General features: G+C 42.3%; 1 protein-coding gene across 17 annotated transcripts in view; it reads left to right on the forward strand.

Annotated features, from left to right (window-relative positions):
- Positions 1–21,866, forward strand: part of LOC109432889 (E3 ubiquitin-protein ligase lubel) — an 88,685-nt gene that overhangs the window by 37,682 nt on the left and 29,137 nt on the right. For 7 of the 17 annotated variants that reach the window (XM_062851218.1, XM_062851217.1, XM_062851227.1 and 4 more), the window contains exons 6-16: positions 3,456–3,618; positions 3,691–3,908; positions 4,063–4,437; positions 4,502–4,715; positions 4,789–6,246; positions 6,618–6,958; positions 13,009–13,206; positions 13,367–13,399; positions 20,756–21,025; positions 21,115–21,225; positions 21,289–21,769. In XM_062851218.1, coding sequence (XP_062707202.1) covers positions 3,456–3,618; positions 3,691–3,908; positions 4,063–4,437; positions 4,502–4,715; positions 4,789–6,246; positions 6,618–6,958; positions 13,009–13,206; positions 13,367–13,399; positions 20,756–21,025; positions 21,115–21,225; positions 21,289–21,769 — 3,862 coding nt within the window. The remainder of the gene's footprint in view (positions 1–3,455; positions 3,619–3,690; positions 3,909–4,062; positions 4,438–4,501; positions 4,716–4,788; positions 6,247–6,617; positions 6,959–13,008; positions 13,207–13,366; positions 13,400–20,755; positions 21,026–21,114; positions 21,226–21,288; positions 21,770–21,866) is intronic. The other 10 variants (XM_029855909.2, XM_062851219.1, XM_062851228.1 and 7 more) reach the window with 6 other exon arrangements.

Raw genomic sequence — 21,866 nt, forward strand, 5'->3', positions numbered from 1 at the left:
TTTGTTTTCGACAACATTGCGGTGGGGCGAGGGAGAAAACAACCCAACTTTGAGTTAAAACTTTAAGCAGTTTAGCCAAATTTGAGTTTTTAAAACTTATTCTTTGGGTTATAATATTTTTCCGTGCAGATTGGGGTTACTGTGTGGTGTTTATAGTTGGTGGTGTTTGGTTGGTCGGATTTGTTTGTGTTAGTGGGGTGGTTAGAATTCTTGTATTTTGTCGATTTTGGTTAGGGCTTGTCCATAAACCACGTGGTCATGAGGGGGGGGGGGGGGGGGGTTCAGCCAATGACCATTTTGTATGGACAAATAAAAATTTTTGTGGGACAAATGGACAAATGACCACGCGGGGGGGGGGGTTGAAAAGTCCTAAAAAAATGACCACGTGGTTCATGGACAACCCCTTAGTAGTTGACAACGCATTTCTCGCTCCTCTCTGGGTTTTGATCGTTGAGAGCAGATTTGCGTACGCACAGCTTAAATTATCGGTGTCTGTCCGATGGTTGACCGTGTTGGAAGTCGTCGCAATATGGCACATTTCCAACACTTGCAGAGCTTGTCTCTTGTAGGTTGAATCGACGAGGGATGGTTGTTGGATGTTGAAACGGTGTTGGTGATTGATGCAGTGGTTCATCAGTGCCGATTTCTCTTGTAACAGCTGTATTTCGGGATCGGTGTATTGGTAACCTTCTGCCAGTTTGTTTTCAAGAGTGTTGATGTGGGTTTGATGGCCATACATGCGGGTCCGCAACTTGTTGGTAGTCATTCCGATGTATGCGCTGGGACAGTCTCTACAGTCAATTCTGTATATCACGTTGTTTTTGTTAAGCACAGGTATGGGATCCTTAGCGCTTTTGTACAGGTTTCCGACTGTATTCCTGTTGCTGTGAGATATTCCCAACTGCAGTCCGCTGTTAGTGATTATCTTTTTGATAGAAGGTGTGAGGTGTGAGGCCATCGATATACGGGATCGATCGATAGACAGTGGGCCTGTCTGTATTTTCGATCCGTCGAGGTTGGCGCAATAGTCGGTTGTTGAGAGTGTGAGGGTAATCGTTGTTGCGGAGGTGTTGGTGAATCAGCTGATCTTGCTGCTCTCTAGTTCGAATGGTGCTCAAACTGCGTACTCGGTCAATGAAGTTGTTTACCACTGCGAGCTTTTGGTCAGTCGGGTGGAACGAGAAGTAGTTCAACATTCTGCCCGATGAAATTGGTTTCGCATACCAGTCCGTTTTTACGCTATTGTCCTCTTGCCTAATCACAAGCAGATCGAGGAAGGGAAGTTGGTTGTTAACTTCCACTTCAGCTGTGAATCTACTATCTTTGGGTTTAGCGAGTTGAAAATCGCCAGAACCGCATCTATTTGGTCCTTGTGCAACACTAGGAACAAGTCATCCACGTATTTGCGAATGAATTGTGGAGAAAGGTCGATCGATCGATCGGTCAGGCTAAGGCCGGGGTGGCCTCTGCTGTACATAGTAGCCGCCTCCATTCCACTCGGTCCATGGCTGTTTGTCTCCAGTTCCGAACTCTGCGTAGGGTCCGCAGATCGTCCTCCACTTGGTCGACCCACCTAGCTCGCTGCGCTCCACGTCTTCTTGTACCGGTCGGATGGCTTTCGAGAACCATTTTAGTCGGGTTGCTATCCGACATCCTGATGACGTGACCCGCCCACCGTAGCCTCCCGATTTTCGCGGTATTGACGATGGTTGGTTCTCTTAGCAGCTGATGCAGCTCGTGGTTCATTCGCCTTCATGTGGAGAAAGGTTCGCCCTCCCAATTGCTTTTGATAGCAAGTTTTCCATGACAATGTCTGCTAATATTGGGGATAGTGGGCTTCCCATTGCCGTACCAGAGGTTTGGAGGTAATACTTTTGCCGGAAACGGAAGAAGCTAGCACCGATGCAAAAGTCTACTATTTCCAGGAACAGGTTCAGGTTGATAGTGGTGTTGTCTCGGATTTGATCCCACATCATGATAATGTCGTGTATGACAACTTCCTTAGTGACGTTTGTCAATAGCGAAACTGCATCAAACGACACCAGTACATGGTCTGTTGGTATCGTCAATTGATTGACATACGTACAGAACGTTTTGGAATCCACGGTATTGAACTCACTCGTGAATGATTTTTGAAGTATGTCGGCAAGGTACTTACTCAATTGGTACGCGGGGGAAGTTGTGTTAGGAACCACTGCTTTTTCTGTGACTGAAAGCCGAAAAACTACCAAGTTTCCATAGATCCAGTCAGACCCCGTAACAAGTATTCAAAGTTCTTTAAAAAACTCGTACAAGCTGATATCGTGTTCATTGAAATGAAATTATAACTATAAAATTATAAACTATCACTTTGTAGTGATTTAATAATTCAAATCAATCTTCTATACCATAAAACGCCTAAGAATAGGCAATTTCCGATGAAACTTGGACCGCCTTGGGGACGGAACAGCACAATTGTGCTGGACCCACTTTGACCACCCAGAAATCTTGTGCTTTTCAACAAAGCACCACTTTTTCTTCGTCGTTTTGCAGAACTACTCTTTTTCTATCGATTTTTATCTCTGCATACTTAGATTAAACAAATATTTATAAAAATACGACAGATAAAACTTTTTCAACTTCTAGGGTGATTGTTTACTTTTTGTTTAACTTATTGTGGCGTTTTTCATAAACAATTCCAACCAAAGTTGAGGCTCAGAAATGCGAGCTAGAGTAATAACTCGATCATAAAATATATTTACATCACATATTTTGAGGGAAAAACAATTGGAAAAAATGTGTAAAACCACTGCCAAAAAACAGCACGATTGTGCTGGTTCGTCCCGAAAGGGTTATACATGTTTGGGATAAAAGGTAATTACGTTTGAAAAATACCGTTTGAAAAATACCTATGTTTTCAAGAATTTTCAAGCATTAGTATATTGTTGATAATCGCTCAAAATTTCATTCAATTCGGTTCACTGGTCTCCGGGATATGACAGTTCAAAAATTAGTTGTCTAAAAAAAGTGTTTTACGAGAACGGTTCTAGCTTCGCGAAAGATTAACCAATCGAGCTCAAACTTGTACCAATGATGCACATATAATAGGTTGACAAACAGTCAAAATTTGAGAAATTTTGAAGCACTCTATGAAAAGTTTCAGCATGTTGAATTTTTTTGTAAGAGAAAAAAGTTGCCTATCCCAAACATTTTGGCCACTTCCTGTATCTTCAAAATTCAATTTTTATTTTGGGGCCCTTCGTACATATATTTCAGAAAAACATAGTAAAATTATCTATTATTTCATAAGTTCGCTGATTTTTCCACCTAGTATGATTTTATATCTAGAGACAAACTTCTCGAGAAATTGTTTTTTTTTTTTTTGCTTTTATGAATAATTCCTCTTAATTTGCTGAATGGTTAAATTCCATGTTTATAACACAAATAAAATCTATCATCGATCGCTTTCTTCCCAGACCATCCCAACTACCATCCCACAAGGGTCAGCCAATGCTCAAAAACCACCGCAGCCACCCCCAAGTCCGGCTTTGTCGCTCCGTGAGAAGATGAATTCACTCAAGCGATTCATCCATCCATCCAATAGGCCTCTACCGGATCCACCGGAGAACAAAATTCACTGTGAGTCTTTAAAATTATATATTATCATTCATATGCAAAGCTGATAATGAATCCGATCGTCATCCAAAACAGCTTCCACATCATCGTTGGATACTGCTTCGAAACGATCGTTTCCCATCGGCACTCCCAAGTCTATGTCCAGTACGATGGAGAAGATTCAGAACAACACGGCTGCGACCCTGGATCGAATGACCATGCTGCAGCAGCGTTACCGTCAGCACCAGGAAGCAATGCGATCCGATAACGATCGAAGCCGACGAGCAAGTCTGGCCTCCAATGCCGATGTACAGGTATGATCCATTTTTAGTTTTGTTTTTGTTTTCCAAGAGTGAGTTACTTAAAGTTTTAAATAGTTCCATATGTTTCTTTTCTATTAGTTTTATAGCTTTCTGTGTTGTCGTTTACAAGCGTTTTTAATATTGTTTTACAAATCATGATTTTCAGTCATCAGTGCAAATTATTCGCACAAAACCACCATCAGTTCCATCAACAACACTTAATCAACAGCAACAACAATTCCATCAACAGCACCATGCGTTGCAATCGAGATGGATCGAACCACCGACACCCAGAATAAGATCTGGCAGTGTTGCTTCGGGTATCAATCTGATGCCCAGTGCTTCTTCACCAGTGCCTTCTGAGAGCAATGCTCTGAACAATAGTAATCAATCGTTTATGTCGCCCGCACAGCGTACGGATTTGGGAAGCAGTCCAGACCCCGGGCTGCCCAATCCTCGCAGTACCTCTGTCTTTAATCTGAACCAGATGCACCATCAACCGGCACAGCCAAATTTGTGGGGCTTCAGTCCACTTCAGCAGGTACACTAAACAATTCATTTGGAGTTGTCGATTTATAACGTGTTGATTTGATCTATTTCATCAGGCACAATCTATGGCACAAATAAATTACAATCAAATGCACTGGAATCAAATGAATCCTTGGATGGCAGGTCAGTCTCAAAATGGCTCAAACATGAGCCTCAACATGCCATCGTCGCAGCATTATCCTCACGATCAATCGGGATACCCGCCAGGCTGGAACAACCCATGGGGTGGAATGTATCCGTATCCTATGGGTATGATGCCCATGATGCCAGGTGAGCGCATTTGTAGAAAAGATAAGCAGTCAAAGAAAAATCTTACAATCAACCTTTTTTCTATCATTAACAGGAATGGCAATGCCTCCACCACGATCGCGAGCCCATTCGCGTTCACGTGCAGCTTCCCCGGCTCTCAGTATCAAGTCACGGAAATCCACTATGTCAATGCGCAATGCCAACCGTAGCAGCTACATCAACGATCTTACAGATGATGAAGATTCGGATGAAGACTTCACAAAAGCCCGCGGTAGACGAGATCGCCGTCATCGAGTAAACTCGAACAGTAGTCTCGATTTTGACGAGCCAGAGCCGAACGCATTTGTACGGTCTTCAAGCGTAAAACCGTCCAGATTCAATCGGGATCGTCGTGGGGCATCCTCGGCCAGGTCGTTAATTGACTATCCAACAACGTACAAGCGTGATATTCATCGTTCTAAATATGAGCGGGAAGAGCTACTACGTGATCGTTTCGATAAGATGTCACTATCGTCGCAACGAAAGGTTACATCAGATTCTTACACAAATGATTCCGATGGAGAATCGAATCGTCGAGGATCCAACAAATCTAAATCTAACAACGAAAGCTTCAGCTCTCCCCGTAAGATTACTTCAGATTCCATGACCAATGATTCCGATGTGGATTTTGATAGACGCCGCGTTACAAAGCAAAGCCGGTCTCCCAGTAACATACCATCACCAGTGAAGGTGCCTTCGGATTCATTTACGAACGATTCAGATGCTGAATTCGAACGACGGAAACAACAAAGGTTAAAGAATTCTGGACTTTTGTCGCCGAAACGTATGGAATCTGATTCGGTGACCGGTGAGTCGGACGTAGCACGAGAAAAAGCTAAAGGAACGAGCAGTAGAAAATTTTCCGATACGGAAAAGAACAAAGTTGTTAAGCCTAAAGCAGGTAAAACAACTCCCAAGAAAACCCCATCCGATTCTCATACTCCTGACCCAGATGCTGAACAAAAACGCAGATTCGCCGCTAAGAAACCACTGAAAAAGAACTCTAGTACAGAATTCATTCCAAATGATTCAGAAGCCGAACCCGAACAACGAGGAGAAGCAAAACGAAAGATTTCCAACATTAGTAACGAATCTCATACAACAAAATCTCCACCGAAATCGAACGATGATGACGAAAAGGAACATTTGCAAGCAGTTATAACCAAGAATCAAATCAACGAAATTAAGTCTGAGCCGGTTCAGTTTCTTGTGGAAGACTCACCACCTCCACCACATCCCATAATTGCACCTGATCACGAATGGGAGTGCGCATTTTGTACCTATGTCAACGAAGCTGGCGTCAAAATATGTGCTATTTGCTGCAAAACTGCTTCTGCAGCTGTCTCAGCATCTACAACGAGAGATCCCGAAATTCCACGATCACCACCGCCGGATGTCGTCCAAGAGCCACCCAGTGAAAAACGAGCGGTACCAAGTCCGACATCGGATGTGAAGAAACAACAGACGATCATACCCCAACCACCGACCAAAGAGATCGATACCAAGAAGAAAGGTAGGATCCGCAAAATATCCTTTTGGCCCGGTACTAAAGCAAAATAGTTGAGTGTTGCACCTTAAAACAGAAAACAAATGAAAATCATATTTTGCACCCCGATGATCCACCTCATATTGTATCTATAACCATATAGCCCAACGCCAGTACAGATACCTAGAAAACGACTTATGTACAGTTACAAAATCCAACATTTCCCACTATCCTTCCCGAAGAAATAGTTTAAGATTTAGAGTGTGTGTTGTGTTTCACTTTGTAACTAAAGCATTTTTTATTATTTTGTATCTAGAATTAAAATGTTTACTTTGCAATAAAATGCTTTCCGATGAAGCCAAAAGTTTTAATGTGCGTTGTTTTTGTTCTCGTTATAGACTTTGATGATCGATTTGATGATGGTGTTGAAGAATCAGAAAAGGTTGATGATTTTTTTGTCGAGGAAAATCAGTACGAAAACCATGACATTCAGTCCGCGATCCAAGTGAAATTGGAAAATCCAAAAGGCAGTGGCGAAATCAAGCAAAATCTAGACTCAGAAGTTACTAAGCATGTGAACAATATAGTGAATGAGAAAGTGTCCACCGGATGCGGTCCGTCCCCACCGCGAGAAATGGTCGAACCCGAAGAAATTGCCCCCGTTGTTGAAAGTATGCCGAAAACTTCAGCTAGGGCTTCGATCGGAACGTCTCCTCCCCCGCAAGATATGTCAACGCAGGTAATCTTATTTAATATCATACACTGAAGTAGAAAACTGAACGAAAAACTGAAACGCTCAAATAACATACATTTTCGTAGACTGAATTCATTTTTATAGGTTCACGATGTAAACTTACGAACGATTACGGTACCAATTGGTTCCGTTCTTGCTATTATTAACGGTGCGCACTTCTAGAGACACTTTTACATGATCAAACACTACAGAAAGGCCATCCAGAACATGTTGCAGCTGAAAACTCTATACAATCATAAAAATACAAAAATCAATACCGTAAACCGGGGTGAAATTGATCACTTGGGTACTACATTATAATTCCATACTAGGAACTCTTAAGCGTCGTAATGATCTTTAACTTTTTACGTCATCTGATTCGTAGATGTCTAGAGATGAGTGTAGACTTTAAATTAAAAAAAAAGGTTTTGCCTTATTTTTTCAAGGATTTGCAATGTATTTCTCATTTAGCTGAAATCATTGCCGCTAAACAATCAATTGCTAATAGGACTTCCCGTGAATTCTCTGTTTAAACATTTTTGTTGAGCCTTGGTTGGGATGTTATGCAGCTAATCAGAACATGAAATTGTTATAAAAAGTTCATTTTATGAAGAAATAGTCATTTGTTGTAATAGAAATCACTTATTTCACTTATTTCGCCCCAAGAGGCACTGATATTATCGGCAAAAGTTGTTTTAAAGTGATCAATTTGACCCCGGATTACGGTACTATTAAAAAGGAGTTCTCGTATATCTGTTTTGCGCTAGGTGATTCTGATTTGAGAACCTCCCATAAATAATTCACAAATTGCTAATACAGAAATGAAATAAAGCCTGGAACACATAGCGTCCGGTCCGTCGAGGTTTGCGTTTTTTGACAGTTTACCCATGGGAAATCTGTCAAACTACTGTCACGCAAACGTATGCATTGTGTGGGGCACTTAAGGGTGGAGGCAATTTGACCGCAGATTCTTGTGAAGCTTATGGTAGCCCCGCCTTCCACTGATGATGCGCCTCGTATTTCATGTCTAACATTGTTGCCTGCCGTCAATAAGAACCCGAGGTAGACGAAGTCCTCCACCACCTCGAAAGTGTTCCCTCCTATCCATACGCGTTAACTACAGCGATTTGACCCCCTACTTTTGTGGATATTACTTTAATTTTAACCTCTCATGAAAGCAATTAACAGCGGCACCATCAATGTTTATAAGATTGGTGTCCAATGACAGCCCTTTTTCTTCTTCTTCTTTTTCGTCTTCTTCTTCTTCTTCTTCCCCCTCTTCTTCTTCTTCTTCTTCTTCTTCTTCTTCTTCGCAACTGGGACTTGGTCTGCCTCGCTTCAACTTAGTGTTCTTTGAGCACTTCCACAGTTATTAATTTTGCCTGCCATTGCATGAAATTGTATATTGTGAGGCAAGTACAATGATACACTATGGCCAGAGAGTCGAGAAAATTTTCCCGACCGGAACGGGAATCGAACCCGCCGTCTCCGGATTGGCGATACATAGCCTTAACCACTAGGCTAACTGGAGACCCATGACAGCCCTTATTCGCCCCAAATCCTCTTAGATCCACGGTGACTGGTGGCTTGACGATACTCCAGCATTCCTACATTGGCCACATTGAGCTCGACCTCGTCCGCCAACGCTGCCTCGAGAATCTGCGCGTAAGTGGTGGTGCCATCCAGTTGCTTCAGTCGTTCCAGATTATACCGAGCCGGCCGTCGGTATCGTATGTTCCCAAACAACCAGTAATCGTATAGGATGTTGCATAAGATGATAAAGTGGAGGTCATATGCGTACATGCCTCCATTTAGGCGCATGTAAAGTGTACGCATATCGCCTTCACTTTAACATCTTATTCGATATCTTATACGATCACTGGTTGACTGGGTTGTTAATCACGGAGAGTTGTTGGTGCATTTTATCTTAACCAGACGGAGTAGTGCCGCACCGTTCGTTAATCAGGACGTGGTCAATTTGGGATACAGTCTTCAGTGGTGATCTCCAGGTGCAACGACAAGGTAGGCTGTGTTGGGAATAGGTGCTTCGTATCTCTTCGTATGAGCATTGAACATGTCCTTAACCGTTATGTGTCCGACAAACTTTTTGCTTTTTTCTACACCGTGCTTTTTAAATGGGCGCTGGGTACCCGGGTACCCTGTCGGCCACATAAGGGTTAAACTAGGGTATGAATTGCCTTCTTCATGCTATGTTGTTCATATTCATGTTATGTTGTTGTTACTTGATACTTGATGCGCTACAACTCATAGCGGTGAGTCCGAGCAAAGTCTAACAACAAAATGATAGCAAATCGAAAACACGATTTGTAATCAGCAGCAAATTGATATCACATATTGATATCAGATTGTCTTGATTCAATTAGATTTCAAATTTTGATTTCATTTTGCAGTCACTTCAACTTATTACATTAAAGTTTATAAGTAATTTCAAAACTTCTAGGCGATTTTGTATAATACAACTAAAGCTATAAATACCATCAGTGCAATTAACATATTGCATTTAAGTTTTCATATCATTCAAAAAACTCTACATTTCACTTTTTTCCATTTTTTGCACTGATAGCAAAAACAGCTCATTTTCATTTCATTCATTTATTTTAACATCAAATTCATGGTAATACTGAATCAACAATTTGCCGCCATAATACTCGATTTTCTCCAACGTCGGTCATGCCCATGTCTTAGCCGCATTCACCACCAGTCCGACCTTTGCTGCTTCGCGTTTCAGGCGGGTGTACAGCTCTGCCACCGTTCCAAATGTTCTTGCAATAATGTCCATGTCGTCCGCAAAGCACACAAATTGACTGGATTTTGTGAAAATCGTTCCCCGGCTGTTGCGCCCGGCTCGTCGCATCACACCTTCCAGAGCGATGCTGAAGAGTAGGCATGAGCGTCCATCACCTTGTCGCAGTCCCCGGCGAGATTCGAATAAACTGGATAGTTCACCCGAAACCCTTACACAGTTTTGCACACCGTCCATCGTTGCCTTAATCAGTCTTGTCAGCTTTCCAGGAAAGCCGTTTTCGTCCATGATTTTCCATAGCTCTGCGCGGTCGATACTGTCGTATGCCGCTTTGAAGTTGATGAACAGGTGATGCGTTGGGACCTGGTATTCACGTCATTTGTGGAGGATTTGCCGTACGGTAAAGATCTGGTCCGTTGTCGACCGGCCGTCGTTGAAGCCGGCTTGATAACTTCCCACGAACTCATTCGTTTTAGGTGACAGACGACGGGAGATGATCTGGGACAGCACTTTGCAGGCAGCATTCAAAATAGTGATCGCCCTGAAGTTCTCACATTCCAAATAGTCGCCCTGCTGATGAATGGGGCAGATTACCCCTTCTTTCCACTCCTCCGGTAGCTGTGAGGTTCCCCAGATCCTGACTATCAGCCGATGCAGGCAGGTGCCCATCTTGATGAGTTCAGCTGCGATACCATCCTTACCAGCTGCTTTGTTGGTTTTGAGCTGGTGAATGGCAACCTTAACTTCCCTCAGCTTGAGAGTTGGCTCATTTCCGTCCTCTGCTGCACTGGCGTCGTCGTTTTCTCCGTTGCCGTGGGCTCTAGTGCCTACATTCTCCACGCCGTTCAGGTGCTGATCGAAGTGCTGCTTCCACCTTTCGATCACCTCACGTCCGTCCGTCAAGAGGCCTCCGTCTTTATCCCTGCATATTTCGGCTCGCGGCACGAAGCCGTTGCGAGATGCGTTGAGCTTCTGATAGAACTTTTGTATTTCTTGGGAACGGCACAGCAGCTCCATTTCTTCACACTCCGCTTCTTCCAGGCGGCGCTTTTTCTCCCGAAGGAGGCGGGTCTGCTGTTTCCGCTTCTGTTTATAACGTTCCACGTTCTGGCGAGTCCCTTGCTGCAGCATTACCGCCCTCGCTGCGTTCATCTCCTCCAAAACCGTTCTGCACTCTTCGTCGAACCATTCGTTCCGTCGATTCCGTCCAACGTACCCGATGGTGCTCTCGGCTGCGTCGTTGATGGCTGCCTCGAGATTCTGCGCATATGAAGAGGCGATATCCGGTTGTTTCAGTCGCTCTAGGTTGTACCGTGGCGGTCGCCGGTACCGTACATTGTTGATGACGGAGAGTTTTGGGCGCAGTTTGACCATCACCAGATAGTGGTCGGAGTCGATGTTAGCGCCACGATAGGTCCTGACGTCGAGGTCAGAACGTGGTCGATTTGAGATTCTGTCTGCTGTGGTGATATCCAGGTGTAACGATAAGGTAGGCTGTGCTGGAAAAAGGTGCTACGTATGGCCATATTTTTGGAGGCGGCGAAATCAATGAGTCGTAGGCCGTTTTCGTTCGTTTGCTGATGGACGCTGAGCTTACCAATCGTCGGTCTGAATTCCTCCTCCTGGCCTACTTGAGCGTTCAAATCTCCTATGATGATCTTGACGTCGTTGCTTGAGCAGCGATCGTACTCGCGTTCGAGCTGCGAGTAAAATGCGTCCTTGTCATCATCAGTACTTCCGGAGTGTGGGCTGTGCACGTTTATTATGCTGAATTTGAAGAATCGGCCCTTGATCCTCAACCTACACATTCTTTCGTCGATCGGCCACCAACCGATCACGCGCCTCTGCATATCACCCATCACGATGAAAGCTGTTCCCAGCTTGCGTGTGTTGCCGCAGCTCTGGTAGATGGTATGATTACCTCTAAACGTTCGCACCATGGATCCTGTCCAACACACCTCCTGCAGCGCTACGATGCCGAACCCGCGGTCCTTCAGTGGATCGGCGAGTGCTCCCAATGAAGTTGAGAGATCGGCAGTTCCACGTACCGAGTTTCCAATCGCAAGTCCTTTTTGTTCGCTGGGGTCGTTGCCGTTGATCTCGGTTCGTATTATTCTGTCGCTGATTTTCCGTTACAATGGTTTTTTACGGCTGGCTCGTAGGGCCTGACACCAACCCCCTACTTTCCGGAGGACCATAGTGCACAGTTGAGCCTAGAGTCCTTCCCTGACACTCGGACGTAGATCAGCCGCCCCTAATATGGGGATCAGACGCTGTTGTGAGCCGCTCCTCCTGGAGAACAGACGCTCAGGTTTGCCGAAGCAAACCCCCCCTTCCCAGTCAGCCTACGACCAAAGTTCCCACCGGGGTTGGTTATCCGATCTTCCCTAAGGTTGCTCATAGTTTCCGACCGGTACCGCGAGGAGGTAGGGATAGAAGTAGCTGGGCAGAGGCTAGTGGATCACAATTGGATCTGAATTGCGCAGCATACCCAGCCTTTACCGTGCCAAAGGACAAGATATAGTTAAGAAATATAAGTTGGGTCTGCAATTAGCACAGTGTCTATGTTAAGGCTATGGATCGCCAATCCGGAGATTCCCGTTCCGATCGGGAAAATTTGTTCGACTCCCTGGGCATAGTGTATCATTGTGTTTGCCTTACAATATACTAATTCATGCCATGGCTGGCAAAGAAAACCCTCCAATTGGCTTCTTTAGCGGTGTTGAGATAATTCCATATTAAGAATCTGCATGCAAAACTGAGCCGAAATCCAAATTTTCATTAATTTTGGTGCCTGGGAACCTATTTAAAAATCAGTTTGAAGTTTGTATGGGAGCGATTTGTCGAATCACCCCTCGTCGCATTTTGTACTGGGCGGAGCTGTCAAGCAGTTGCCCAGCTGTCAAAAGGTGATTTAGAAAAATCTCTTCGAAAGCGATTTTAGGTACCAAAATGAAGTTCTAAAAATCTGAAAAAAATCATGGTGGTTCAGAAATAGGTGCTCTTTCATATAAAACCAAAAAATCGACACATTTTTCTTAATTTAAAAACCCAATTAATAACTGTGAAAGTGCCCAAAGAACACTAAGTTGGAGAGAGGCAGGCCAAGTTCCGGTGGGTACGTAGAGCCATATAGAAGAAAAAGAAGAAAAAGAAGAAGAAGAAAATGTTTTCCAACTAAATTTAAGTTAGAGAGCACTATCGGTAGTTCCTATGAAAATGAATTCAGTTTATTGAGAACATTTGTTAGCGCCATACAAACCTCCACAGCTCATTAATCTTTTCACACTAGACATACGAAACGTTCGAAAAAGTGCGCGAAGACGTCGCAATCATCGAGCGAGTACAGGACAAACCCACCAACAACCTGACCCAACCACAGTCAGGCGGCGTTTACCAAAGATCACACTCACTAGCCACCCCTCAGTTACTGCAAGTGGGCAACCCGTTCTCGGACGATCGGCACCAGAGCTTCTCGAATGACACCCAGGTTCGAACAACGCGTGAGCTATTTCTATCCCGATCCCGATCGCGAAACGATCAGCTTCCTCCATATATTAAGTGTTTTTTCTTGCCTTTATCTTTTCAACCGCTATCCTACACCTACTTCCGCCCACGCTGACTGCTTGAACTCATCCGCCATCATCTAGCAACTGACTAGCAGTCTGCTACGCAAGCGACAAGTACCAATTTAATCCTATATTGCATAAATCTGCTTCTTGGTCTAATTATAACATCGATGACAACATCTTGCTAACACATTTCTGGTTGATCTGTTTCTAATCGCATCGTTTGTAACTGCCGCCGTGCCCTTGCTTGGTCTCGTCAGCTGGCGGCGCGGCGTGGCACTAACCTACGTTCCTATGAAGTTTCGTGGGCAATAAGGAGGAAGATACGCAATTTGACGATGATGGGCCGAGTTTCCCAACCCGGGTTGGTGGCTTCCTTAGCTAATGAGTGACGTTATTTTGTCGCTCTGTTACAATATAATGCTGATGCCGACAGTTTCACGAAATTATTGGCAATGACTCGTGAAAAATCGAGTCGCGCTTCTTTCGTTCGTTGCAACGACTGGCAGATGCAGGAAAACGAACTTAATTCGAAATTAATTTAAAATGCCGATTAACAGGTGGATCAGTTGGTTAGTGAATCCCCAGTGAGAATATTGTCGGTTGAATAGATTTGTTGGCATATAAATTGTTCAACCAGTGAACGGTAATATAATGTACTATTTGCTGTAAATAATAGTAATTTAAAAATATCAAAAAAAAAAACAAGTAATCACGGTGCTGTAGTCTTGTTGCATGCAGATAAAGGGTGTATTCAGAGCAATTATTACTTTACATGAAAACTTAGGGATGATTCAAAGCGGAAATGGGTAAATATAGATTCACATTAAGATTATACTGGTATAATCCTGGTTCAGTCGCATAATTGCCCATTTCCACTTTTTAAATCAACTATAAGTGTTCATGCAAAATAATGATTGCTCTAAATATATCGTATATCTGCATGCAATACGGGTTTAGTACAGTCAGTGGTTACTTGGGACCGAATATGTTCTATTTTTGATAAAATATTCGTTGATAATTCATTCTATCCAAAGCAAATGTTTTCTCCCATACTAACACTGTGTGAAAATCTATTTAGTTGCTCATGTTTATTGTTTTTTTTTTGCTTTCATGTTTTGCTTTTCTTGAAGGTCTAATCCATCTACGTTTAGTAGTTGCATATTAACTTGCCACTTCTAGTGGTACAAAAAATCCTTTTTTGTCTTGCTCTCCTTCACAGTACGCTCGTTAGGCATAGGCGAAACTACTGGGGATGCCGGGGGTGCCAGGCACCCCCTAGAATTTGGATGCATTACTATGAAATATGAGTTGATGAATGATGAATTTATGAACTAATGAATATTTGTATGAAGGGCACCCCCTGGCAAAAATTCGTAGTTTCGCCAATGTCGTTATGGATGAGTACTTCTCCATGAATTTCTACTTCGTGAATTCTTCCATGGGCGTCTTGCAGTGTTCCGATAGTGATTATTTCAGGGTTTGTTCCAATAAATGCTGCAGGAATTCCTCCCACGATTACTTAAAAAAAATACTGATACTTCTGCAAGGATGCATCGACGAATTCCACCAACATTGTTTCCATAGCTTCCTTCAGTGATCTTATCATGGATTGCTCCAGATATTTCTTCAAGAGTTCCTCTAGTGATTTCACCAGACATTTCTTCTGGGATATCTTTAGATGTTCCTCCAGTGAATGCTCCAGTGCTGTTTTTCGAGGATTCCTCCAGGAATTTCTCCAAAAATTGCCAAAGGAATGCCAACAGAGATCCTTTTAGGTATTTCTGCAAGTGTTCCTTCAGAGATTTCTTCAGGGATTTATCCATATATTCCTTCAAGAACTCCACTAGAGATTGCTCTAATAATTAAATCTGGAATGATTCAAAGTATTTCTGCAGGAATTTCTTCCAGGAATCCTTTCAGAAAATTTTACCAGATATTGTCTAAAATTAATCCAGGAATACCGCAAAAACATTTGTACAAAAATGTCTTCTGGAAGTCCATCCAAAGATTCCTACAATAACACAGCGCAACAGTTTTTTGTCTCAAGAGCAAACTTATGCGACAGATTTTGGGCCGCTGAATCCGAATCCGGGCTCAGATTTGATCCAGCACGTCACATTTTTTAGCTATACCTCAATTTGTAGGGCAGAATATGCGATTGTTTGGGTTTTTTTTCGCTGCAAGCCATTAAGCATGGAAGTATATTTTTTGACAACCAAAGGATAAAAGGCCAAGGCCATTTTCGCAACAAATTTTCAACTTGAAAAATTCATAACTCTGTTGATTTTTATCCAATCCTAATGAAAATTTGAGACAATATCCAGTTTTTATTCTTGTTTTGATAAATTGGGACACGAGGTCTAAAACCCGGATGGTTCCGGAGTTATTCCAAATTTCCGTGGGGTACCAACGTTATGGCATTTGGGGTATTTCTATCGGAACTATTTTTTCCTCTATGGAACAACTTTAGAACATTGGTAATAATTGAAACTTTATCAAAGCTGATTCTATTAGTACATTTTCTGAACACCTGGAGTCCTTCTGGATGTTTTTGGGTCCCCTGGAATGCCTCCGGGGGAACCGGTCAGGGGACAAATTCATTTTTACTCCAAAACATACCGTGCAGTAGCTCATTCTTCATGATTTTAGAGGATTGTAAGCTGTAAAAATAGTCATTGACCGTTTTGACCACTTCCGGAACATCCGGAGTGCCCTGGTGGAACCTGTAGTAGAGGACACTTGCATGTTTACTCCAAAACATGCCGTGCGGCAGCTCATTCTTCATGATTTCCGCACAATAGGATTATTATGGCTGTAAAAAGAGTCGTTGACCGTTTTGGCCACTTCTGGAACATCCAGGATGCCCTGGCGGAACCTGTAGTAGAGGACACTTGCATTTTTACTCCATAATATACCGTGCGGCAGCTCATAAATGCCATAACGTTGGTACCCCACGGAAATCCGGAATAACTCCGGATCCGGAACCATCCAGGTTTTAGACTTCGTGTCCCATTTTATCAAAACTAGAATAAAAACTGGATATTGTCTCAAATTTTCATTAGGATTGGATAAAAATCAACAGAGTTATGAATTTTTCAAGTTGAAAATTTGTTGCGAAAATTACCTTGGCCTTTTGGGTGATAACATCTAAATTAATGAATGACTCATGCAAAATATTTCGTTTTACCAAATCGAATTTGATAGATTTAAGCATTTTATGTCAGTATGTAAACTTGCATGCAACTTTTGGAAGGTGATTTGTATGGGAAATATCGTACCTAACATAAATCACTTAAAACTGTCAAATTCGATTTGGTAAAACGAAATATTTTGCATGAGTCGTTAATTTAGATGTTAATTGACCCATTTATCCTTTGATTGATTAAAAAAAATATTTCCATCCTTAATGGCTTGCAGTCAAAAAAGCCCAAAATCGCATAATTTGCCCCATAAATTGAGGTATAGTTCAAAATTGTGACGTGCTGGAGCAAATCTGAGCCCGGATTCGGATTCAGCGGCCCAAAATCTGTCACAGACACATAAGTTTGCTCTTGAGACAGACCAAAAGACAATTTTTGTTACGCTGTGTAATTCATCCAGAAAATATTACAGGATTCCTTTACATTTTTTCTAGAGATTCCTACAAATTTTTTTCCAGAAATTTTCTAAGAAAGTTTTCCTGGTATTTCCCAAGGAATTTCTTTCGGGATTCCTCATGGTTTTTTTCAGGAATTCCTCAAGGTTTTCCTCCAAGAATTTCTCCAGGGATCACCCCGGGAATTTCTTCTGTGATTGTTTCAGCAACAAATCCAAAGATTATATTAAAATTCTGCCAAGGATTTCCCAGGAAGTCTTTTCAGAATTCCCTCAGGAATTCCTCCTGGAATTCTTTCAGGAACTCCTCCAGGAATTATTCCAGTTCTTCCTCCATGCAATGTTTAGGGACTCCCTTATGTATTTCCGTTGGTATTGCTTCCGGGATTCCTTCTGGGGTTTCTTCAGGAACTCCTTCAGGATTTCTTCATGAATTGCATCTGAGATTTCTTCAGGAATCCTCGCTGGGATTCCTTTGAGAATTCTTACATGGATTTCTCTGGGAATTGCTGTAGGGGTTCCTCTAAAAAATCCTCCAGGAATTCCTCCACATATACCTCTAAAGATTCCTCTAGGAATTCCTTCAGAAATTCGTTTAGGCATTCTTCTAGAGATTCTTCCGGAAATCCCTATAGGCATGCCTATATCCCTCCAGAGATTCCTCCAAGAATTCCTTCAGGGATTCTTCCAAGAATTCCTCCAGAGATTCACTCGGGAATTCCTTTTGTCATTCTTTCGAGAACAGGAATTATTTTGAAAACTTTTCCAAAGACTCCCCCAAGAACTCTTTTTAGGATTCCTTCAGGAAATCCTCCAGGGATTCCTTCAAGATTTCTCCAAGAATTCCATCTGTGATTTCTTCGGCAATTCTCCCTGGGATTTCTCCAGGAATTCTAGGAATTCTTTCAGAAATTCGATTAGGAGTTCTTCTAGCGATTCTTCCGGGCATTCCTCAGGACATAGTTTCACAAACTGTGGGTCGTGACCTCCTAGGGGGGTCGCCGGCCTTCATCCAGGGAATCGCGAGGGACAGTTGAATATTTTACTGTAACAGACAACAAATGAGGAAATTTCTATGGTGGGTCGCGAAAAGTACGTCTGCTGGCAAAGGGGGGTCGCGCACCCGAAAAGTTTGGGAACCTATGCTCTAGGATATCCTCCACAGATTCCTCCATGGATTTCTCCATTCTTCAGGGATTTACTCGGGAATTCCTTTAGTCATTCTTTCGAGAACAACTTCAGGAATTACTTTGAAAATGCCTCCTAAAATTCCCCCAGGAATTCTTTTTAGGATTTCTCCAGGAATTTCTGCTTGTATTCTTTAAGGAATTCCTCCAGGGTTTCATCCAGTAATGCTTCCAGGCACTGTTTAGGGATTCCATTCCTTTTGGAATTGCTTCCCTGATTCCTTCTGAGGTTTCTTCAGGAACTCCTCTAGGGATTTCGTCAGGAACTACTACAGGGATTCCCCAAAGAGTTCCTCCACGAACTCTTCTTAGGAATTCCCTTCAGGATTTCTTCAAGAATTCCATCTGCGATTTCTTCTCGAATTATTCCTGGGTATCTAGAACTTTTCAAGAGATTTCTCCAGATATTTCTTCAGGGATTCCTCCAGAAATTATTCCAGGGATTCCTCTGGGAATTCCTGCAGGGATTCCTTAAAAATTTCTCCAGGAATGCATCTAGAGATTCCTCTAGAAATTTCGCCATAAATTCCTCCAGGAATTCGTACAGGCATCCCTGATAAAAAAGATCATAGAGATACAACAGAATGAATTGTTACAACACGCTGAATTGAATGGTACTTACCATTAATTCAATTGTTTTTAAAACGATAGAGTAACAACAGATAGCATGATAGCATGAACCACCATAGCATGTATTGTAAATGTCACTTTTACAATAGAAAATGGGGTTGTTATGTATCTTTACCATAAAAAAATCCAAGTTTTCTGGAAAAAAATCAAGTGAACTGCCATTCAACTTATGGTGTTTTTATTATTGAAATGTCTAGTGCCATTGATTTTATTGTACACGTATTGTAGTTCCAATACACCATTTTCAGCAGGAAAAAACGTACACAATATAATTTGTTGTTGAATCGTTAAATTTATCATTATTCAATGGTAGTTTATGGTGATTTTATTGGAAGATTTTATCAGGGATTCTTCTAGTTGCTCATCCAGGGATTCTTCCAGGAATTCAAACATGAATTTTATCAGGGATTCCTCCAAAAATTCCTCCAGGGTTTCCTCCATGTACTCTTTCAGGAAGTCCAGAGATAACTCCAGGAATTACTTCAGGGATTCCTCCAAGAATTCCACCAGGAATTTCCCCAGGAATTTCTCCAGGAATTTATGCAGGAATTAGCCGAGGGATTCCTCCAAGGATTTTTTCAAGTGATTTCAGAGATTTCTTTAGGAATTTCTCCAGGAATTCCTCCAAAGATTTCTCCAGGAATTACTACTTTCCAACCATTTCAACAGGAATTCTCCTAGACATTCTTCCAGGAATTTAACCAGGTATTCTTCCAGCGACTCCTTCTTGCATTCTTGCAGATATTCGTCTAGAAATCTTTCAGCGATTCCTCCAGGAAATCCTCCAGATATTCCTGCAGGAATTCCTTCAGGGACTCCTCCAGGAATTCCTCCAGAAATTACTCAAAGAATTTCTTCCGGAATTCCTCCAGGAAATTTACCAGGAATTCCTCCAGGATTTCCTTCATAAATTCTGCCAGCAATTCATCCTTAAGAGATTCTTCCGAGAAACATACATGTTACAAAAGAGGTTTGGATTGCGCAGAAGTCACTGTGACTTGCTTTAAACATATACATAAGTACTTGCATACTAAAAGTGGTTACAGACATCACTCCAGGGAATCCTTCAGAAATTCAGCCAGGGAAGACTCTTTCGGAGTTTCTCAGGGATTCCATCCGGAATTTCTCTAGGAAATGCACCAGGAATTTCTTGTTGAATTTTCTCTAGACAATGCTTTTTGAATAAATTCCAGGATTTTTTCAAAATATCCGTTATTTGAAAGTTCTCCAGAACTATATGCAGGAAATTCTTCAAGAATTTCTCCAGGTATTCTTTTCAGGAATTCTCACAGGGATACCTCGACGGTTTACCCATGTGTGTTTTTGTCTTTATTAACGAGGCTTTTCGCCCTAGGTGAGTTCGCCACGAAATACCCCCAACAAAAGTGGTAGTTTCAGGGCTCTTACGAGGAAACCTTCAAAAATACTTCCGAGGATCCTTCTGGGAACACGTCAATTGACATTTCTTTAGGATTATGCTCTAAGATGACTATATGCAGTATATGAGTATATGAAACCATCTTTAGGAAAATTCCGACAAGTATGTACTCGGAACAATACAACTGAGGGTTTATTTTTAGAGGAAAATATATCCAGGACATTCCACGTTTGCTTATAAGCATAGAAAAACTAGATGAATAGTTACTGAAACAAAATCTGGGAAAAAAGAAGTTGAGTCAATGAAAATTCAAAATCTTCCAGAAATTGGCCACCGTTACCTGCACCACGTCGATTCGTTTAGAACAGGCGAGCTTTTTCAACGTATTGTACAAAATACAACTGCGTGACTGCTGAATGGTTGAATAATGCTTTTAGGATATAATGTCATCATTTTCAAATTCATTGCGTTGCGTTGTTTCGTTTCAAAAGCTAGTACAAATTTGCTAATTGTGCTTGAACCCACCCTACACTGCTAGTATTTTCTGAAGCTGATCTAACAACCACAAGGCACTAACATTGAATTATTCACGCATTTTATACAAGAAACGCTAAGTAATACTAGCAAAATATCAATTGTACCATATCACATCTCACCAAATTGCCAATTCGTTTGCAGAGTCTTCCACCGACTCCGCACGAGTTGAGCCCTCAGCCACATCAGCTGCAGCAAAATGAAACTCATCCATCGTCAAACATATCACCCCATCTCGAAGACGACGGCATGTCCTACCTGGACCGTGCCATACATCAAATCATCCAAACTGCTGCTGCTAGGACGAATTTTGGATTAACGCGGCCACTTGATCAGCACAAGTATCGAGCCATGAACGACCTAAGGCGCATTGACACCAGACCGAGCCAAGTGCTTCACGATAGACGACAGACGGTGAATTACGAATGCTTTGCATTTATTTCAGCTAAATGGTGAGGACGGATGAAGGACCGAATGAATAACGTTTTGTATTGTTCTTTTAGACTACCAACAGCATGAACGAAGCTTCAACGGATGCCACGAAAATGATGGAATCGTTGTCGATCAACGGCCAAAGTAATTCATCTGAAAATGAATTGATTAATCTTATAAAGGTAAGTTCCAAGGATTGATCCTGAAAACATAATATATTACAAGCTTCCAACATGTAATTTCAGGAAGCGGCCCAACATAACTTCACTGCTGACGAGCTGCAGGCAGCGTTAAGTCATTGCAGAGACAAGCATCCTGTACAGTGGCTTCGTGACAACTGGTCCAAGCTGGTCGATACAGTGCAAACATTGGCTACAAAGTACGGTCACGAGAAACGAGAAAACACGATTGGAACTATTTCATCGACTGAAGCACGTGAGGCACTGCGCCTTCATAAAGGCAACATTTGGCATGCCATCACGGAATGTATTGAGCAACGCCAGAGAAAGTATCATGAGATCGCTTCGAAAGGTAACTTCACCCGAGAAGACATTGTTACAAGTCTCACGGCACACCATGGAAATTTGGAACTTGCCATGGTAGAGCTGAGTAAAACACAACTTAAACCCTTCCTTATGCGTATCTGGGGTCCTCCGAATGGAGCCGACAACGACTCTGGTAACTTGCTCCTACAGCAAGCTCTAAAAGAGGATCGGAGTGGAATCAGTAAGAGAAATCGAAGACACTAACATATATTGCCCATATTAATTCGAAACTATTTTCTTTTCCCTTTTGGTCCACCTCAAACACGTCCTACAACACT

This window comes from Aedes albopictus, chromosome 2 (assembly GCF_035046485.1).
Source record: "Aedes albopictus strain Foshan chromosome 2, AalbF5, whole genome shotgun sequence".
Taxonomy (NCBI): domain Eukaryota; kingdom Metazoa; phylum Arthropoda; class Insecta; order Diptera; family Culicidae; genus Aedes; species Aedes albopictus.